At 39.8% G+C, this 21132-nt stretch overlaps 1 protein-coding gene across 1 annotated transcript in view; it reads right to left on the bottom strand.

The window, feature by feature from the left end:
• STARD9 (StAR related lipid transfer domain containing 9) overlaps window positions 1–21132 on the bottom strand; it is a 92356-nt gene that overhangs the window by 9279 nt on the left and 61945 nt on the right. The window contains exons 22-24 of the mRNA XM_058807665.1: window positions 15354–15544; window positions 12508–12982; window positions 511–11640 (exon numbers count right to left, since the gene is read on the bottom strand). Of these exons, the coding sequence (XP_058663648.1) occupies window positions 511–11640; window positions 12508–12982; window positions 15354–15544 (11796 nt within the window). The remainder of the gene's footprint in view (window positions 1–510; window positions 11641–12507; window positions 12983–15353; window positions 15545–21132) is intronic.

Genomic DNA, 21132 nt, shown 5'->3' with positions numbered 1-21132 from the left:
TCCCAAATGTTCTACAATCACAAGAATCAAGTTGCTTTTTTAAAATGTTCTACAATCACAAGAATCAATCTTGTTTTTTAAAAAAATTATTTTGTATATTTATGGGGAGGTTAAAATTATTTTTGTTTATTCATACAGCAGCATTTATTCGCAGAAGCATGAATGGGATATTTCCATAAATACGATGTATCAATAATTTTTACATCGCAATAAATCAATTAAATATATTCCCACATCACCAGGTACACAGGATAGCTCTTGTGGCTGCTAGAAATTTTAAGAGTGAGGTAACACTAGATTTGAATTGCACCAAATCACTTTTCCTTGTGTTCTTGGAGTAACCCCCAAAATGTTGTCCTAAATGCATTGCTTAACAGTTTTTAAAATAAGCTTGATAGTGTATCTCTTCACATTCAGTGTGACTAAGTGATTGGCTCATTATTAAATGCTATTTAAGCTGCATGAAGTGTATTAAAAATACTTTAAACAACAGTACATAAAGTAATTTACCTTTCATAAAGTTGCTGCTTCACTGGAATTGTCCCTGGCTCATCTGCAGCTCCTCTCTGAAGGACCTTCAGCAGGGCATCTGTTTCTCCAATGCCATAATTGAGCTTTGCTTCAGTCAGTTCCACTGTGAGGGGATGCTGATGCAGATCCAGGTGGATGCTGGACATGATCTGGGCACGCTCTCTCTGAAGTCTCTTGATCTCTCTGCTCCTGCTGTCACAAGACTGGTAATTCCCTTCCACTTCTGTTGATTGTGTGCTTCCAGGCTTCTTGTCTGCCTGACCCCTTAAATTGGTCACGCTGCCACTCAAGCCGAGGAGAACAGGAGGAGTGCTGCTCTTTACACCACACCAGTTGCTGAATTTGTTGTGTATGGGTAAGTCACGGAGGCTGTAGCTCCGAGGCCTGCAGGGCTTGGCAGAAGCAGAGTTCTTGCTGAGAGGGAATTCAGTGTCACATTCACTCCCAGTGACAGATTCTGTACTGTCATCTTGGAAGGACGTCTGCACGTCGCTCACATCAGAAAGTGGAGGAGGCCAGCTTTCCTCACTCTTCCAGAAGAAATCATGAAATTGTACAGAAGATGCTTCTACCAGAGGTTCTGAGGCTGTGCCAGCATTTGTCTTACTTGAACAAGTGGCACTAATTTTTTGATTAAAAAGTAAGTCAACATTTGGAGAAGGGTAGTTATGAATCAAAGCAGTATCAGAATTTCCAGAGTACTTTTCGTGCCCGATTCCACCTGAAGGAGCTCTTCCACCCCTTGTAACATACATACAATGAAGGGAATGTGCCACTGAGCCCTGGTCTCTGACATCACCTGTTACCACTTCACTGTGGCCTGACACCTCCAGCATACTGCTGGAGTGATACAGCCGCTCTGCACAAATGGTAGTGTGGGTGTCAACCCTCAGTCTATGTTGCTGTTCCAAGTCTTTTGAACCATCCTGCCCTAAAAGGTCTTTGCCTGCTTTCTTATCAGAGAAAGTTCCAGATTTCTTTCTTATGCTCTTGTGTTCTCTAGAGATGCTTGATTCACTGTCTGTTTCTGTCTGTGAAAAATTGTCCACATGATGTTGCATGCTGAACTGTGGACCTGCCCTCAGCTTTCTCTTGGTGTGAAAGGGACTTGAAGCAACACTGGAATATCCAAGAGATTCTTTAGTAGGGCAGACAGACTTGCTAAAAGCAGTCTGGCTGCTGGGACTAGCACTAAGAGTAAGAATAGGGGAAGAGGCCCTGTCGACTAGCAGGGTATTTTTGTACCAAAATTTTCTTTCAGCTGGAGTCTCTGCTTCATTGACACTTTGTTTATCCTGAGTGTAAGACGTTGGAGATTGAGAGGTGCTATTAGTAGGGCTGTTAACTACAGTGCATGAAGAACCATCTTGCCCTGAACTTGGCAAAGATGGTGTGAGAGGTGAAACTCTGGTGCTAGCAAAAGCAATATTCTGCTGTGCATTTAGTGATGTTTTTTGAAAATGTAAGATAGGGGTGGAATTTTTGGGTAAAGAAGGCAGATGCATAAAGGAGTCTTCCAAAATGCTGTCAAGACTGTCATGGAAGTCAGAATTGCCCAGGCGTTTCATCCCTGTTTGTACTTGTGTACTTTCTTCAAGAGTGAGTGTTTCCTCTTTCCTTTTGGGAATCTCTCCTACTATTTCTGCACCAATTTTTTCCCAATCAACATTTACTGCCTGAGCTGCCCTCAATTCCTTTCCCATTTTTGCCTCCACTCGTTTTTCTTCATGTTTGCTTTGAGGTTTTTCCAAAATCTCAGTCTGAGTGCCGACATCTGCTGTAGTCTGAGTACAGCTATCAGACCTAACAGCACCTTCAGTTCTTTTTTGGTTGATTTTGGCATTCTGCTCACTGTCTATAATACTCTGTTGGGAAAGGTTTCCCAACAACTCAGAAGTGTTCTGAAGTAGCTGTGACAGATGCATGGACAGGTTTTGCATGCTTGTCCAAGAAGAAGGTTGATAAAATAAATCTCTGTTTGTTTCCTCCTTTTTTGCAGAAACATCTGTATAGCTTCTCTGATGTCTTCTCTGCCTTTTATACCTTCCTGTAGTTGCAGTTTGTGTTCCTTGCTCACATGTAATCCCTGGAAGTTTATTGGAAGGTTTTTCAGACTCTGAAGGATACAATAATACAATTTCATCAACCTGCATTGAAGAGTTACCAGGTTGTGTGGAAGGATTCTCAAGTTCAGCAGTGTTGTTTTCTGAGTTAGTCTCCAATGTTTCGCTGGATATGTCGCTGTACTGTTTGGTACTGTCACTTGAGTACGCTGATTTAAAGTCTTGTCTGGCACTGTCCCATTCTTGAAGACCTTCAATGCTACTCAAAGTGCTTGACAAAACTTTTGCTGTAGCATATGAACTTAGATGAGAACGAAAAGGAGAATTTTGAGAGTTCAATCCATTGTCTACACTGGAACATCTCATAACTTTACGATTTTCCATATTCAAAGGAATTTGATTGCAAGAGACATCACTTGCACTTCCAAAAGCATACTGTTTCCAGCCAATCTTGCAGGCTCCATCTTGTTGCCATGGGTGAATATATGGGTTGATATCACTTGATCTAAAATGCATTGCATCTTTATTATCTTGCAAAAATAAATTTGTTTCTGGCTGGTATCCAGCTTCTTCTCCTTCCCCTTCACTACACTGAGCTACAGAATTGCTCTTTGAATGGACATTTTCTTCTGCACACACAGAACTGCAAGCTGTGGGCAGTAAGGATGATGGAGATTGACTAGTACAATCTTTCAAAGACTGGCTACTTTGGCTTCTTGCTGCTAAATTTTGTAAGTTTTTGGGATCACAGTTTGCAAGCTTTTTCATTTGCGCCATTTTTGGCTGAAATCTTGGTTTAGATTTAACTTGTAATAAGTTCTTCGATTCCTGCTTTGAAAATCTTTCAATTCCATAAAGATCATCTTCAGTTGGTGACGGAGGCTCTACACTCATATTCAAATCTTGCAGTGATTTAAATGCAGAATACAACAAAGGATCTGCCTTAGATGAAGCTTCTAAAGTACATTCTGTGTCAGAGAAAACAGCAATAGCTGGAGCTGATAGTCTGTGACTTCGTAAATAAGGTCTCAGTTCACTCTGTTTACAGCCCTTTGTACTCCGTGTGGTAGAATATGATCTTTTGCTCCTGAATTGCACCAATTTGGATTCTTGAAGAGTTAAATCATGGTTTTCTGGCAAAAACTTTATGGAGGTTGTTTCATTATTTTTTACAGGAAAATTGAGTCTTTCTAATTTCAGGGTATTATTCCTCATTGTAGTGTCTCCCATTGTTGAACAAGTGTTTGCCTCAGCATCAGCATCAGTGCTATCAATGCTTGAACATGTATTATTTTTGGAAAGTAAAATCTCTTTTCTACCGTCTGCATTTGTTCTGTCTGGCACCTGTTCTATATGTTCACCTGCAGGCACATACTGACAGTTATCTTGCAGATCTGCAGGGTTTCTTTCAAAACCCAAGGCAGTGTGATATGGTTGCCTGGGATCAGGGCTTCCATATGTGGGATATGCTTGACCAAATGAATTGCAGGTGTATTCAGGATCCACTTGAACATCTCTTGGATACAGATTTTCCAACACTGTAACTTCTGAGCCTGTTAATTCATTTGGAGAATTTGAGGATACACTAGTTTGCTTTTCAGCAGTTTCTCCACTTAACATTTTTCTCTGCTCTGTCTTTACTGCAAAATGTTCAGCCTCAATATTTGAATGCAGTTCTTCCTTACTTTTGTTAAGTGTATTTCTCATTTGTCCCTCTTTAATAAGAATTGCCCTGCTAGTATCCCAAAAAGGTAATGATGGTAGTAAAAGAGAATTATCACTTGGTATTTTCTCTATGTGTTTGTTGCAAGCTTCTTGTGGTGGAACTTTATCCCAATAAGGCTGATCAATTTCTGTATCACTGCCAGGTTTTTTATTATTACTTCTGTATGCAGGTTCCCCATCTATAGCAGAATTTTCATATGAAGTACAGTCTATGTCTGAGACTGGAAAATGCCTGTTTTCTTTTGCAAGAGAAAGTAAAATACTTCCTGAAGCACATATTGGCTCATCAAATACCACAGCTTTATCTGACTGCGTGTCTTGTATTTGCGAAACACCAAATGGAGATTGTTTCAATATATTTGAATGTGAAGTATCATATGTGCTAGTTTCACCATGACCTATATCTGCAGTTGAAGGAAATTCTGAAAATGCTGTTAAGGCTGGGTAATCGACTCTTGCTAATGATAGGGGAAAATCTCCTTTTACAGAGCACACATCTGCAGAATTGCAGGACACTTTCTCAGTCGAACAGCTGTCCTGAAATGAGTCCTCAAGCTGATTAAATACTAGAGATTTTGAATCCCCAAGTAAAGAAGATGTGGTAAAAGCACTGAAGTTCTTGGAGCTTTGAAATGGTGTCTCAGGGGGAGTTTCTTCTGCAGAGTGTGATGGCAGAGACTTTGATTCATTACAGCCAGTTTGTCCTTGGCTCTGGAAAGTGAGAAGACCCGATTCTGGTACAGTAATTCTGTTAGTGTTACTGCAGTGTTCTGAGAACTCATGAATTTTATCTTCTTTTATGTCACCACAGTTCTGGAAATAACCTTGAACAATTTCCTCCTTTTTCTCTGTTTCCACAACTTTTCCGGGGAGTTTATTACTCTGAGCATATGTGGTCTCTGCAACTGCGGAATTATTTTCCTTTTCGTCTCCTTTTTGAGAAACACCAGGAAAAGTTACAGATACACTCAAATCTGTTGATTCACTTTCAAAGTACTTTGTTTCTTCAGAGAGAACATTATTATTTATACCTTTGTCTCCACTGCTGACAATTAAACTATCTGCAGATGATGCTGGACAATTCAGAAGACCGGGAGAACATTCAAAAGTGTCCAAGTTCCTATTATAATTTAGAAAGTCTTTACTATAATGTGGATGTTCCTTTGGAGACTTGTTCAGGCCTTCTGAAAGGGCTGAAGACTTCTCAGAAACAGCATTGCCTGATTGGTCTACACAGCACTCTTCAGAAGCTTCACGTTCCTGGTTTTCTGTGGGCTTGTGCTGATAACCTGCTACACTGGGAAACTCGGCATTTTCACATTTACTGTTTGCTGTTGGATGGCTTGCACTTAAAAATGTCTTCTCATCATGCACTGATGAAGCCCCCAAGTGAGGTACTATTTGAGTTGTATTAATATTCTGAAATATTTTTTGGGTGGAGCTTTCTAGTAAAGAGTGGGGTTTTCCCACCCCTACATCTTCCATCACTTCTTTCTCTGAGGAAGACAGCAGATTTGAAGTATCCAACGTTAGTGAATCAGGCACAATGGTATCCTTTACCTCTTGAGCTGTATCTTCTATGGAATTAGGACAGTCTTTTAATAATTCATTAACCATGAAATCCATACCGTGTTCTTCACAAACATTATTAATATCCTGTATGATATCTTCAGAAGAATCTAATTTTTCCAAGAAAAATGAGCTTCCTTTGGCCCTTTGCTGAAGTACAACAGTTCCACACTCAAGGCCACCTGCACTGTAGGGAGTGAAAGAGCTGTTCTCATTGACAGGTTGTGCAGGTATGGCATAATCAGGTCCATTTTTAAATACAAAGGATTCTTCCTCCTGCCTCTGCTGCATGGTGCTGGTTTGCAGAAGAGGTACACTCTTACTTGGTGTTTTAGCTGGAAGATGTTTGTTTGTTTCTCCCGTTTTGTTGGCTGCAACAGATGTACCAACACTGATCTCACTCTCCATTAACGTTTCATAGTAAGGCAGCACAGCTCCAGTTCCAAGACTGCTGTTAGATGGTTTTGTACATCCTCTCAGTGCAGTGGGAACATCTTGAACAAGATGGGAATCATCACTTCCTCCAAGATATAAAGGCTGATTTACAGACTGGCATGGGGATTCTTGAAGCTCTTGGGTTTTTTCTGTACACTTCTGTGATGCTGGTGGATTTTGTTGCTTGCTAACGTCTTCATTATTTCCAGAAAAGCTGGTAGACCCCCACTGGCTTTCTCTTAATATTTCATTTAATCTGCTGTCACCATGTGTCATTTGGTAACTGCCTTTGTTTTCAGGGAAGAGTTCATCCAGGTTTTGTAAAAAGATCAGTTCTACCTCCTCTGTGTTTGCTACATATATCTGCTTTTTTCTGTCTGCTTTGGCCATTTCTACTAGCTTCATCAATTGCACTGTCTCCGCCTCAGCTCTGAAGCCTACTTGATCCAATTCACAAATGTCAAAACTTTTTCTAACAATATCTTCGTTCAAGTTTTCTGAAGTGCCATGGTCAGGAGATCCCACAGAGAAACTCATACACGTATGTCTGTCAAGACTTGTAAATTTTTGTTTAGTTCTGTATTGGTCAATAACAGCGCTATCTTCAACTGAATATTCATATGCATCAACTACATTTCCTATCTCTGTAGCAGAGTCCACTGAATCACCATCCTCACTCATTTCAGTAGGGTCTTGGTATCTTGAATCATCCCCTAATAGTATATTTGATTCTGCTTCAGAAGCCATCAGGTACCTTTCAGGGATCTTAAATTGATCTAAAATTTCTTCTGTGTCACCTCTGTCACAGTACACTTGACGCAGAGCTGGAGACTGTTCATTAAAGTAAACATTTTCATCTGTGCATAACTCTTTTTGCCCCATACTAACCAGCTCCTCAGTGTTTGTCATGGTAATTTGTTCTTCACTCCCAGTCACTTCACATTCATTAACCTTGTCTTCCTGGGGTGAAGAGTTTGGTACACAAAGTTCAATTATATTGTTAGAATTTATTTGTCCTTCATTTTCAAGTTTTGCTGAAATATTTCCTTGCCTCCTTGGGATTAGTACTGTTTCAGCTACATTCTCTGTTGTTCCATTCATCTGTAAAAGCCCTTTGCAAGTATCAAGGAATCCCAAAGTATTCTGAATAACATCTATTGTGTAGGAACACACAGATGAAGGAATGGTTTTGGGAGCAACAGAAAGGTCTGTTGAATAAATACCTATTTCTGTTTTCTCACTTATTTCTTTTTTGCAAAAGCTGCTTGTTTCAGGTTGGCTGCCAGAATGCACAAGCGCTTTTGATTCCTGAGTGCATTCTGCCCCTGTGCTGGCTTCCTGCAGTTCATCTTTGTGCACCTCTTCATGTGTCAGGCACAGATTTGTATTAAACTCACAGTGAATTTCACAAGCTGTGATATCAGTAGATTTCTTTGGGTTCTGAGTTAGACCAATGTCTTTAAAATCCTTTTTACTGTCTTCAGTTATACTTTGGACTTGGGCTGCTGGTCTGTCAGGTAAACTTTCAGTGTGTCTGGATTTAATTTCCAACACACTTTTTTCTAAGTTGCTTGCATTATTAATTGATGTTGTTATTTCCTCATCTGTGGCTGTCCCGGTATTCTGATAAGGAGCCATGGCTTCTTCTGTATCCATTTCTATGTCTCTGAAAATTTTGTATTCTTTATTTCTGCAAGAACTCTCCTCTTGAGAAATGGCAGCTGATGCATTTGTGTTGCATTCAAAAACCTTTCCCAACTCTGAATTTGCATTGTACTCAGCATGAAAGTCCACTGGGCAATCACTTTCAAAAAATGCTTCTTCCTCTCCTCTAGATTCAAGTAAAGATTTGTTCTGTGTTTCTGTTTCTGAGAGAACAGAGGCACCAAATTCTGCAGAAATGTCAGTTGTCTTCTGTGTAGTGTTCTTCTGTCCTGTAGACGCTGAGGAGCATGTTGGGCAGAGGCAGCCAGAATGTACATCAGAACAACTTTTTGTGACACCGACTTCCACGGTAAGATTAGATGTAGCATCACAATTTCCTTTCACGATTGTGACATGCTCCAATAGTTTATCATAATTTTTGGTCTCACATGCACTTTGAAAAAGATTAGCTTTTGTTGAAATTTTGTAAAATAGGCTTGAATTAGATTCTGGGAGAAAATAATTTGTATTCTCACAAATAGCAGCAGGAAAGGACTTGGTGTTTTTCCCATTTACATTCAGTAGGAAATAACTTCCTTCATTTACCACTAGGTTTTCATATTTGGATGAAAATTCTTTCTGAACTACAGCCTGAGAATTCAGTACATTGTGTTCTTTGCTTTCACTGCTTTCTTCTCTTATGTTATCAGTGCATAATGTAGAATTTTCTGAAATTTGCTGGGATAAGCGACTCACCTGACTGTCTGCTAGGGCACATTCAGGGGAATAATCCTTTGAATCAGGTTTATGTTTGAATTCATAATGATTTAGTGAAGACAAGTCTTCATCCTTTGATATGTATTCGTCATGATCTCTGAATGATGGCACCTCTGGCACAATGTCTGCCAAGCTATCTGTGCTCATTTCCATACAGATTGTCTCTTTTTGAGACATCTCTATTGGTGTTGCAGACTGGTCATAGCTTGTGCTGGCAGCAACAACTGAAGGGTGACATTGATATGTTATCTTCTGTGAGGAAAAATCTGTCTCTGCAGTTACTTCTGCAGGTATTTGCTCATGATCTGTTTCTTGCATGGTTTCCAGATTACTCTCCCCAGATCTGGGGGGTTCTTCTCTATCAGCTGACTCTGCTCCTTGTCCAGCCAGCATCTGAAGCTTGTAACTGCTCACTAGAGAGCAGCTCTTGTTTGTTAAGTCACTGAGGAAGAAACCTTCATCACAACATGTTGGTATTTTTTGTACTGGAAAAAGATGCCCACAGTTTCCAAACTGGATGTGTTTTATTGCAGATGTCTGTGTTGAGGTCATATTATGAGCAAGTCCCATAGAACACTCAGCAGCAGGTTCACTGACAGGTGCATTTCCACTGCGTGAATCTGCCACACTTGACTCTGACATCAAGTTATTGTAGTCATTGTCAAGCCCATCTTTTGAAAAAGTTTGGAATAAGCCATCTTCTAAACCTGTATCTACACCGCCATTCGTCTGCTCCACAATTTGCACAGGCAACACGGTGACAGAATACTCCTCTTTCTTAGATACCAGTGACAAACAGCCTGCAGTGGAGGTGCTTTCCAAACAGCTGAAGGTTTGTGCACGTTCAGTAGCAGACCTGCAAGTAGACAATTCACCCAGTTGTTCTTGTTCAGGATGGTGTGACCTTGAATGTTCAGAATAATCATGCTCTGCTGAAGTAGGAACAAAAGAGGAACTTGGTCCTACTGAGCTAGCAAACGAGGACTTTACATTTGCAGATTCCAAGGAAGAATTTTCATTAGAGTTTGTCCATCCCTTTAAAATCTTATTTAATGATCCACTCTCAGAAGTCCTGCTTGCAGTTGTTGTTTCAGGTAAAGGTACTTCCAATGCGTCAGAGGACAAAACTGAATTTCTTTGGATTACATGATGTGGACTGTGAGTAATGCTGTGAATCTGCTTAGAGCCAGACACAAAAGAAACCTCAGCAGCTGACTGCTTTAGATCATCTTTCTTTAGCCAAAGTTCTGGTTTGCTCAAAGAGCACAGATGAGCATCTTGAAATTCCAAGTTTTCATGGGAAGAAGATGTTGTTATTCTGGGGCTGCTGATGTCAACCTTTGAGTCACAGGAAGACCGGGCATCATTATTAAGCAAAGGATGACCACTTGCATAATACAGTCTTCTTTCAGGAGACCTTTCTTGCTCTGCAAAGGAGACTTTTGTTCCCTTCAGCAACTGTTTGCAAGCATTACTGGAAGCAGTGTGTGGCTTGGTGTTCAAATAAAAGGAACTGCTCAGCATCTGATCATAATTTGCCCCTTCTGTATCTCTGTTGCAGGTCTTGGATTCATGGTTTTCCTCAATCTGTATAGCTGGTAATTTAGGAGTTTGTAACTTCCAGAAAATCTCTGCTGGCATTTCATCAGATGAGTCAGATTTGGATTCTTCTACCAGATCTTCTGCTGGCATCTCTTCTCCATCAGCTAAGCTATCCAGAGAAAAGCTTCTTTCAGCCTTTCCCAGTCTCCTACGAGATGCATATGATGTCACCAAAGATGAAATATGGTTCTCAGTTCTGCTTTTGTAAAGCTTAGCTGGCTCATGATGGGCCTTTAACTTGTGAAATTGGCTTGTATTTTGATTTTTGGCTTTATTTTCCTTTTCTATCAGAGAGTCTTGTGACATTTGACTGTCATCACTCTCAGAATCTTCTGGGTTGGCAAGACATTTATTTCTGTCAAAATCTTCCAGTTTCAGTTTCTCTGGGACAGCTTTTGCATAAGCACAGGAGAGTGAATCAACAGAATAGGAACTGTCAGTATCAGAAATCTCATTTTCATCATCCTCTTGCCAGTTCTCCAGCATATCTGTGGCTGTCTTGGGCACTCCAGCACTTAGCATCTCAGCACTGTGCCACTTTTTTTCAACATAAGAGAGTGGTGTCTGTGAGTTCATCTTAGTGAGATTTCCTACTGATGTCGCTGCCATCAGAAATTCTTTCTCTTCTGCTGATGATTTCTCATGACTTGGCAAGGCTGAATTTGCCTCTCTCCTCCAGTTCTTGACTGTTTGGTTTAGATGCACTGATGGTGGGTTTCCATACACTGTTTTCTTCATTTGTTTAGGAAAGTTTTCTGGAGAAGACCTATGGCCTTTTCCATTGATATCCATTCTAATCTTTTTATTGGATACCTGAGGTTTATTTTGTGCTACATTGCTGTTGGCAGGCTGACTTAAATCTCCTAGCACCTTTGATTTTGTCATTCTTCTCCCTGTAATAAAGGTTTTAGGCTCATCTTTCTCCTTAAAAAGATCAGGAGAGGAGCCTTTAGAGGTCTGGTTTTGAGATCCACCTTGCCCTGGACTGTCATCCAACTTTTCCATTTTTTTATAATTTTTATTGATATAAGCCATGATAGCTGAATCATTAGAGTACTTCTCTCCTCCTTTTTTATTTTCAATTGAAGATGTTTTTTGTTTTTCAGTTAGCTGCCTCTGGACTGGAAAGGAGATCCCCTTTCCATCATTAAGGTCATCACTCCCAGAAATGTCTTTATCACTTTTGTAAAGGTATTCTACAGGTGACAACCTCTCTGTTCTACTACCTTTACAGTATTGATCAATATTTGGTGAGGTAGATATCTTGGAGACAGACTCCCTCTTCAAAAAACAGCTGTGGAAATAAAGAAGAAATCAAGTTCAATCCTCGCTTGAATAATGTAGTTGACATTTTCACCACAGTAATGTCTTGCAAATAAGAATAACAATTCATGGAGCAACAATCTTAATGCCTCTCAAAATTCAATTCTAGCAGGGAATAAAAAAATAAAATTCTGTGACTAATTATAAAATCCCCTTGCTATCTGGAAAGATGCCCTGCACACAAAGAAATAGCTCAATGCTATGAGGTATAGCTTCATATTGAATCTCTGTAGACTCAAGTAGCTGTAAATGTTAATGAAAAATAAAAGATAGTTCTAAGTCACAGAAATCCACTGAGCAGAGTTTAGCTATTTCCTGCTGTGGAAATAGCTAAGGACCATGCTGTAATAGACACTGTAGCATCCCAACATTTTGGCTTTGCATGGAGATGTTTATTCAGCTTGAGAAAGGCTGACCAGTATAAAAGTCCTTTCCATAATCACCCCAAAGATACCAATATTCTGAAGAAGAGTTTGATGATAAGATAAAATTGTGCAGTAATTAGTATTTACCAACAGTCTGAACAAGGCAACAACAAAAGCTAAGCCACTTCTAAAAAGCCTTCTCAAAGAGGTAAAAAGTGCAGAAAGTCTTGAGAGAGAAATGTAAAAAAGTGAGAAAGACCACATCAGACAGATAAGGACGGAATATACTGTACAGACCCAAAGGAAAAGGACAAACAGCTCCAGCGTGATGTACAATATAGTGGGCTCACTGATATTGCAGATTTGGGGATTTTCTTCAATACATTGAAAGGCATTCAGGATAGGTGGCCTGAAAATACCTTGAATTTATGTTACTTTTGAAAGTGCAGAGGATTTAGCAGATGTCAGCTTACCTGGGTACCTGGGGCAGGTACGAGTCACAGAACAAATGCCTGTGCCTCAAACCCAGCAATTTCTGTCTCTTTTGCAAGTGGTGATCCAAAGAGGACTGTACAGCAATATTATCACTTAGGCCTTGGGATGGTTTCACACACTCTTCACTGAGCCAGCAGCTAGCTTCCAGCTGCTCCAGGTTTTGCTTGGCTTCCAACAGCTTCTGCTTCTTGACTATCCTTTCCAGCCGGAACTTGACCTTCTTCCGCCTTATGTTTCTTTCGGCCTTTTTTAAGGAGTACCTTTGCAAGAGCTCCAGCTGCACCAGTCTCTTCTTGTTCTGCTGCAGCAGGGAAAGGCAGGTGTCCAGCCCAGTGGTGCTCTGCACCTCAGCCTCTGCACACAGCGCTGGCTCTGTTTGCACTGCAAACTCCCTCTGCTGCTGCTGCTGAAGGGCAGCCAGATGTTTATTCTCATTTATAAGCCACTGCTGGTCTGTAAACAAAACAATGATTGATAGAAAGTAAAAATCACAGGAAAACCATTACTTGTTACTATCTTGTTTCTTAATTTAATTAGCCTTTAGAGGTCATTTGAGAACAGAATTTCTGTGCATGTAGAGTAGAGACTCAACAAACTATTTAAAGAAAAATGTACTGTTGCTGTACTTCATTGATGACTAAAAGCCTCTTCATTGGGTTAAGGATTCAGGTAGCAACTGCAGAATATAAGCTTGTAATCATAATATTAAAGAATCATTAAATAGTTTGGGCTGGAAAGGCCCTTTAAGATCAACTGGTTAAATGTGCACCAAATAAAACAAATACTGTCATGGCAAAGATGCAGGTGAAGCCAACACAACCTTTAGCTATTAAGAAAAACAGTTCAAAAAACACAAGCTCATACCACCAGTCAAAGTGTATTTTTCACAGAATTACCACTCTACTCCACAAAAAGAATTAGATTCTCTGCTTCCATTAATGACCCCTACAGTTCATAAATGCCAAATACGTTCATACAACAAGTGATTAACCAAATTTGATAACAAAATATGGTACCTCTGCTTACACACTAAGTCTTCTCTAATTATTCAGAGCCTGATCTTTGCAGTCAGTGAGGATGCAGTAGAGAACAGAACCAGGCTGATTTGTTTTAAACCCTAGATGCAAGAATACTTTTATCCCATGCAAGGGCTGGATGTGCTTAGAGGTTTTTCAGAGCACACCAGCTTCAGTCTGAGCTATGATGAACTGTAACAAAAGAAGACATTATTGAGATCACCGTGACCAGCTTGTATGGCTTGAACCTGTTCTCTTAATGAAGAAGATATTTTATGCTGCCATAAAAATATACATATTCAGTGCTCAAAGCAAACAAAAAAAAAATCTCCATTGCTGAACAAGCAACATAAAAATTTCAGGCCAGGTTCCTTTACAAGTGGAGCACTCTCAAAGAACCCAAGTTTCCCAAAGCACTGCTCTCTTACTAGCAGCAATTTTTCTTGGCTGAGCTTACTTTCAATGTGCAGTCCTTTACTAAATAAGCAATGTTTCATTGCTTATTCAGGGATGTAGGAATTAAGAGGTATTTAAGTTTGATGTGATGAATGAGGGCTTCCTGCAGCTCTGCACAGCTGAGCTGCAAGAGAGGAATTTGGGGGTCTGGAATTTTTCCTAGTTCAAGAGACCATTAGTGCAGAGACATTGTAGGTATCACTTGCTTGATGAATACTGATCTTGTTAAACACACTTCATTAGTGATCCCCACCACAATGAGTCTCCTGTCCTGCTTATATTGGCAGCTCTGCAGAAAGCACATGCACAGATGTAGGAATTCTAACTCTATAGTAACTTCATAGATAAAAGGGAAGCATTTTTGTTATTATGTTAGTTAATTTTTCTTAATAACATTTTTAGTTTTGACATACAAAGCTTTTTTTCTCAGCTTTGTTTCTGGATGTGTTCTCTTTAGCATGATTTCAGCAAGCAGAATATTTGGTAGATCAGTCTTCCTGCAAGAGAGCTGCAAGCTTAAGATTCTAATTAATCTCTACTCAAAAACTTGCCTCTGTCAGGAGCTGAGCCACAGAGGGCACAGAAAAGGTGAAGAACTTTGGTGGATTGCCAAGTAAAGAATTGTATTTGGCTGGCAAAAACTACCTGCCTGGCTGAGCTTTGCATGAACACAGTGAAAATAGCAGAACTAGAGGGAGGCAGAGAACAAGTCTACAGAGCCACAAAATAAAGATATTTTGGGGAAACTCTCTGGATTTTCTGTGCTATCTACATATTCTTCTGCTCTATCCCATTAAAACAATTTCATTTTAATCTCTTCATTGTGGCTGGCAAAATTAACAGTTAGCTGGCTGCATAAGTTTTGGTCTGAGACCTTGCCAAAAATTCACAGTTTTCTTCTTCCAGGCTCAAACAGCAGATTTTGCCAGGCGGGAATGACGCCTTTTTACAGGCACCCTTTGCTTATCAAGAAACTTAGATGAAATAGATTAGAAGACAAGCTAGAGAACATCATAACCATGGCTGTAGGGAGGCAGGATTGGGATCAGGCTGAGAGAGGAGGCTCAGGGCCACAGGGGAGTAGCTGGTGCTGTCCCTCCCAGCAGTGCTAATGACCTGCAGTGCTAATTAAACAGTGCTGCTGGAGCACTGTGAAGGAGGCCCTATAGCTCTGTTAATCAAAGCTCAGTAACTGTTCTCAAGGGAAAGACAATTGGAGGAGAAATCCAGTAATTAGCCATAATAAAAGTTCCACTCATTAAAAAAAGCATCACTAGCACAAAAAATGTTGAGAGGATGAAAGTATGCAGTAATGGAAGGGAGTTGAAGCAGGGGAAGAGGCAGGTACTCACATTCTTGGATTTGCTGGTTGATGAGTGCTTGGTCATTTTCTAGTTCCCGCTCTGCTTTGATCTGTCCTCTCAGAATCTGCTGCTTTAAATCCTCAACATAGAGCTGCTGTCGTTGAATTTGTTTTCTGTGGAAAGCTTCCTGGTCTCTCAGTTTCTGCTTGTACTCTTCATGCACAGCATCTATTTCTCTGCTGTTAGAAATGTTGTCAGTGAATTTAAACCAGAAACAAATATTATTTGTAATAAAAGCAATCATCTTACTAAAGAAAGACAGACAACATTCAAAACATTGTTTAGTTCAATAAGGGTGCATTATGACAAAAACTCATAGTTGTGTATATGCATGTCACAGCAGGCTGCAACCCTGTGTGTGTCAAAAATGCCAGAAAACATGAAAGCTCTAGCAGTGAAGCAGGTAATTCCATTGCCAGAAAGATAACAGCAAAAAGAATTTTTAAAAGTATTTATTCTGCTGTATTCTTCCATAGATGAAACTGGGGAGGGGGTTGTTTTCAAATGATAAAATTTTATTACCACTATTTAAGATACTTGTCATCTAAGTGCTTCGAAGTGCTTCACAGAAATGACCAACATTCTTTGTTTTCAGACCAAAAACTCCAACCTAGAAATATTTACAGGCATTGTCAAGATTACACACACAGTCTCTGGCAGTGCCAACAAAAGACCTTGATCACCCAAATGTCTGTTGGATGTAAGAACTATATGAGGTTACTGCTTCTATATTTGGAGCAGAACTGGGATCAGAAAAGTGAATAGCCTGTGAAAAACTGCTTTATAATCTTCTCTAGGATGTTTGGCTTCTGACTGTGTGCCAAAATTTTACACACACAGAACAACAATCAAAAGTATCTCAGAGGTATTAGAACAACAACAGAACAACAATCAGAGGTATCTCTTCTTACCATAAGGCATTATAATACTCAGGATATCTTAGCCCTCTGAAAGGAATATATATTCTGCTTCTCCACATGCTACCATCAAGAAATTATTAACATTTAGATTATATCTAAAAGTAGTATATGATCTTTGCCTGCTAAACACTGCATTAGTATATATAACCTCAGAAAATTAAACCTTTGAGTCTTGAAAATTTGTTTTAATTACATTTTAATAAGAAATTAAATAATGTATTCATTGTACTTCTAAAGCAATAAAAGACACCAAAATTCTAAAGAGTCCCTAAAGGTTAAAAAACCTCAAAAAATATAATTTCAAAGGAAATCTTTGGAATTATCCTGTAGTTTGTAAAACCACTACCAATACAAGGTCATCTGTATGAAAAGAGTGTTTAACCTTTGCTACACAGGAATAATTTAACATCTCAATTTAGAACTGTAAGCATATGTTCAAAGCAACCATTTCTACAGCAAAAACTTGATTTTGTGTGATAGCTTAGCAGAAAGAACAGATGAAATAATTGAGCAGTGAAAATCTAGAAATCTCCTGGAGTACATTCACGTGATACATGCACTGCACTTCATAAGAAGTAGTAGGAAGGTCTCAGTACAAAAAAGCTTTAAGATTTTCAGTAATTTATAATATTACTATGAATCTTGCTGCCATGAGAGAAACAGAATTCTGTTTTAATGTTTATGTAAATGTAATGCTTAGAGTAACTGAGAGAGAATATCTTCTGTTCAGTCGTCTGTCATGGTGCAAACAGCACAAACTTTGCTGCTGCCATCTGCTAAGTGGTTTGTGTCTATTTGTCACCCACACAAACAAATTGTGAGAATATCCAGGTCCAAGATCTCTTTGTCCTTGGCTCATCTCCAAAGATGCCAGTACCCTGTAATTTGTAATTTTTTTCCTCTCAGATAAACTTTAATTGATCCCCAGGAAATAGAAGTGGGATGCCTCATTTCCTATTCAGCTGAAGTAGGTTTGAATTGAACCCTCCCTGCAGCACCAAAACGCTCCTATGGCAATTACAAACCTCCAGTGTTCAGGTGTTTGTAACACCACCAGCCACGGGGGCACAAACTCAGAGGCTAAAGAGAGACTGGTTCACTAAAAAGAACCACTTTCCAAACACAGTATTGAATCTGAAGTTTCTTGCTAGGCAAAGCTCCCAAGGTTTCAGTGGTAGCTCTCAGGGAGGCTTGCCCTAAGCACAGCTTTGAGGTTGCCTTCCATATTTTCTAATGGAGCAACCATGTAACCTGGAGATTCAAGTACTGATCTGGGCCAAAACACTTCTGATTTTGGAGCAGTTACATGAACCTCTGTGCTTTCACATCCTTGGCCTGCACAAGGTCCTCAGGATGAGGAGTCCCTCTGGATGCTTATGCACCAAAACTTAACAGCCTCTCTGCAGAATCTGGTGATGAGATAGTCTTTAACCTGTTCTGCTAACAGACACATGAAAGCTCTGGTTCCTCTGGTGGTATGAAAGTTGAAAAATGTGAATCTAAATTTGTCACTGGTCTCACATGACTTTGGGCAAGTTGCTTAGTTTGAGACACGTGTGTAAGAAGCAAAGTAGATTCATCCAAGACAGTGATGGGGATCCATTAGCATTATCAAACATCAGAAAATCAAATATCAGAAGAGCTGATTTCTATTAATTTATCTTTGTTAGCATCATTCTGCATGTATCTAAGGAAATGGAGTAAGTCATTGCCAGCAGGCTGAAAAGAAGCATGATACTAAAACAGTAGTGAAAGAACTTTTGTTCTGCAATTGTTTACTAAAACTAGATAAAATTCCTCTGATAAAATGTCTCTCATTCTTCCTAACCATGACTTTTAGCTCTCAGCCAATCTTCCCATAAAAATGACTTATTAGATTTCAATGTGCTTACAAACTGAAACCCAGAACATTTAAGTAAATGATACAACTCAGAGCTGTGTTTCAATCGAAAGACATAACAATGCCCACAGGGGTGGTTAGGTAACATCAGCTTACACTTGTGAGAGGGTCACAAGCTTCTCCTGTACTTCCCAACCTTGCTGAAACCACACCCCACCCCCACATTATAAAGGAACAGAGAATTAGCAATACAAACAATGCACGTGGCAGAGAGCTGTTTGCTCTCAGCAGCACTAGCATATTCCCTCACGTGTGTAGTAATGGCTTTTTGCTGAACCAACATGAAATTGTGAGATCCTTTCCAGCAGCCCTGTGTGTTTGCACTCAGAGCAGAACACGAGGCAGGCCAAACTGATGGTATTAATCACAGCTCCATATTATGACTACACACCAGAAAGGCAGAGTCCAGAGGAACAGACATACTCCACTTTAACCCTTGGAAAACCTAACACAGCACAGCAACTACTGCAGCATTCTTTCTGCTTTTGTTCAGGTGATGTAGCTAGTTGGTACAACTCTCCCTCTGTAAGGTTAAAGTCTTTGTAACAAAATACTGTTGTTCCAGGTACATATACAAGTTCTGTTGTTATTTCAGTGTCTCTGCTTCATTTCCTAATTTCTAGTAGTACAAAGCAAAAATCAGGCAGAGCAGTAAAGCCAGGTCTGAATACAGAGACTGAACATTAAACAGCTTTTATGAAGCTGCTTCTCACAGACAGCTTTCTGGAGTGGAACAAAAAGATAATGAAAATCCATGCAGAGCCACTTACATAATACAAAAATGCTAGAGGATGTTTTCCCTCTGGCTGTGAAATACTGGCTGTGAGAGCAGAATTACTGGCTAGTTTGGGATACAGATCTGTCTCTAACAGAAACTGCTGAAACCAAGAACATGAAGTCAGGATGCTCCCTTTCTGTCTTTGAACATGCTATGTCATGTCAGCACACTTCTGGTTTGTGGAAATAACATGATAAACTAAACTAAAAAATGACATGACAATGGCCCAGAAAGAAAATAACAGATTCACACACACTTCATGGCTAAATAATCTAATAAGTAATTCAAAGAACAGTCACAGTTTGTGTCATATAAGTTTGAATGACTAAACTAAACAAAGTATCAATCCAGTTAACATAGGAATTTTGCTAGATTTTGTAATACATAGGAGAGATCACTAATTTTTTTTTATCTAAAAGATCTTAAATCATATATACTGGTAAATTTAGACATGAAACAGTGGAATGCTATGAGATACAGGAAAAAAGCCCAGCATGCTGTTGCTCACGTGCCTGCTTTTCCACACAAGCAATCTGCACTCAGTACAGTTCTAGCAGGAATTAAAATAGCCTCAGGAGAAACATAAGAGAAACAGCTTCATTTCTGTAGGTATCAAGACATACATGAAGTCTTGGTTTCAGAGGATCAGCATACTCTAGCATACAGCATACTAAAAAAAGCAATTCTGCATAGAATTTCATAAAAGCATGCAGATTTCTGGGTGTATCAAATGCAGCAAGAAGTGTCAACAGTTACCCCCTCCTCCAAGTAAACCATTAAAAGCTGCAAGTAAAATGACGACAAAAAGACACCCAACCCTAAACTAAAGATAATCACAAATTACTGAGAAAGCATAATTATGATACCGATTCTGCTGCGTTGCTTTTCCATCTCATTTTTCTCTCCAAAGTTTGCACGATGCATGCTAAACGAACCCTCTGTTAATCCACATTTTTTTCCAGCCGGTTTTGTTGTCAGCTCTCTGGGATCCTATTGTGCAATTCTCCTCCCCTCTTCCCCAAACACTTCTGCTGCTGATGCAGAGGCTGGCGGCTGCTACAGCATAATGCAGCTTCCAGTAACTATGGCAGCAATAGCTCTGAATACGTGCTGCAACAAAATCCTAAGGCTCAAATAGAGACACTACAGTGAAAAATAATGACTTGTGGTAAAAGCTGAAATTCTCCATTTTCTCAAAGAAAACATCAGTCAAGTTAGCATCCCCATCTTTTTGACTGCCTAGTGTTCAAGTCCTATTTGCCATTTACAAATTATTTTTCCCAAGGGAAAAGGAGTTAAAAATAAAGCAGAAAAAAAAGATGTTGGCAAGGCATTTTGTGCCCTTGCAAACCCCACACTGAGAGCAGTCACAAGTCAGAGCTACAAGCCTATCCACTAATGCACATCTCCACCACTGCTCCCACCTTCTCCAGCTCCATCCTCCCCCTCCTGCCGTGTCCAATCCGGGGCCCTTCCCGCAGGGGCTCAGAGCAGCAGCAGCAGCACCAAGCACAGGCTCTACTTCTGCTGCTGTCTCACACAGGGGCCAAACCTCTCCCTCCTGTTCCCTAAAGCAAAGGGAAGAGCAACAAAGGAGATACAAAGACCTTATGTTGTCACCTCCTTCAGCCTCCTGAAGGAATGCCACTCACAGAATTCAACCCAAAATCTGGGGAGTGGTGGGCAGGAGATGGGAGCTAGAAATCAGTCAAAATGGCCAGCAGAGTCAGAAACCTTTAGAAATAAGGGATCTTTGGAAACCCACACACATAGTAATCCCCTTCACAGAAGTTACCATCAAATGAGTATAATTTAGATTTCTGATTAACTGGTTTGCTTAGAGAATAATCACACTGTTCTGTTTCATATGTGGTTTTTTTAGCTTTTCTATGCAAAACCTCTTTTTCTTTGCCAAAGCCCCCAAAATAAAAGTAAAGCAACGACTTATTTAAGGCACCCCTTTAAATATATCTCTAAACCAGATCTCTTTTTGGCCAAGAGTCACTGGCACAAGACACAGCACATTCTCCAATAAAGGCCAATGTTGCTTCTTTAAACTCTAGTTCAGCTAACACAGTTCAGCTAACTTCACATTGTCAGTTATCTATAGAATTAGTTAGCTACCCTGCTAATGCCCTTCACAGAATTCTGCTGTAAATCATAGAGTTG

This window comes from Ammospiza caudacuta, chromosome 6 (genome assembly GCF_027887145.1).
Source record: "Ammospiza caudacuta isolate bAmmCau1 chromosome 6, bAmmCau1.pri, whole genome shotgun sequence".
Classification (NCBI taxonomy): Eukaryota; Metazoa; Chordata; class Aves; order Passeriformes; family Passerellidae; genus Ammospiza; species Ammospiza caudacuta.
This window is presented reverse-complemented; position numbering and strand designations above follow the sequence as displayed.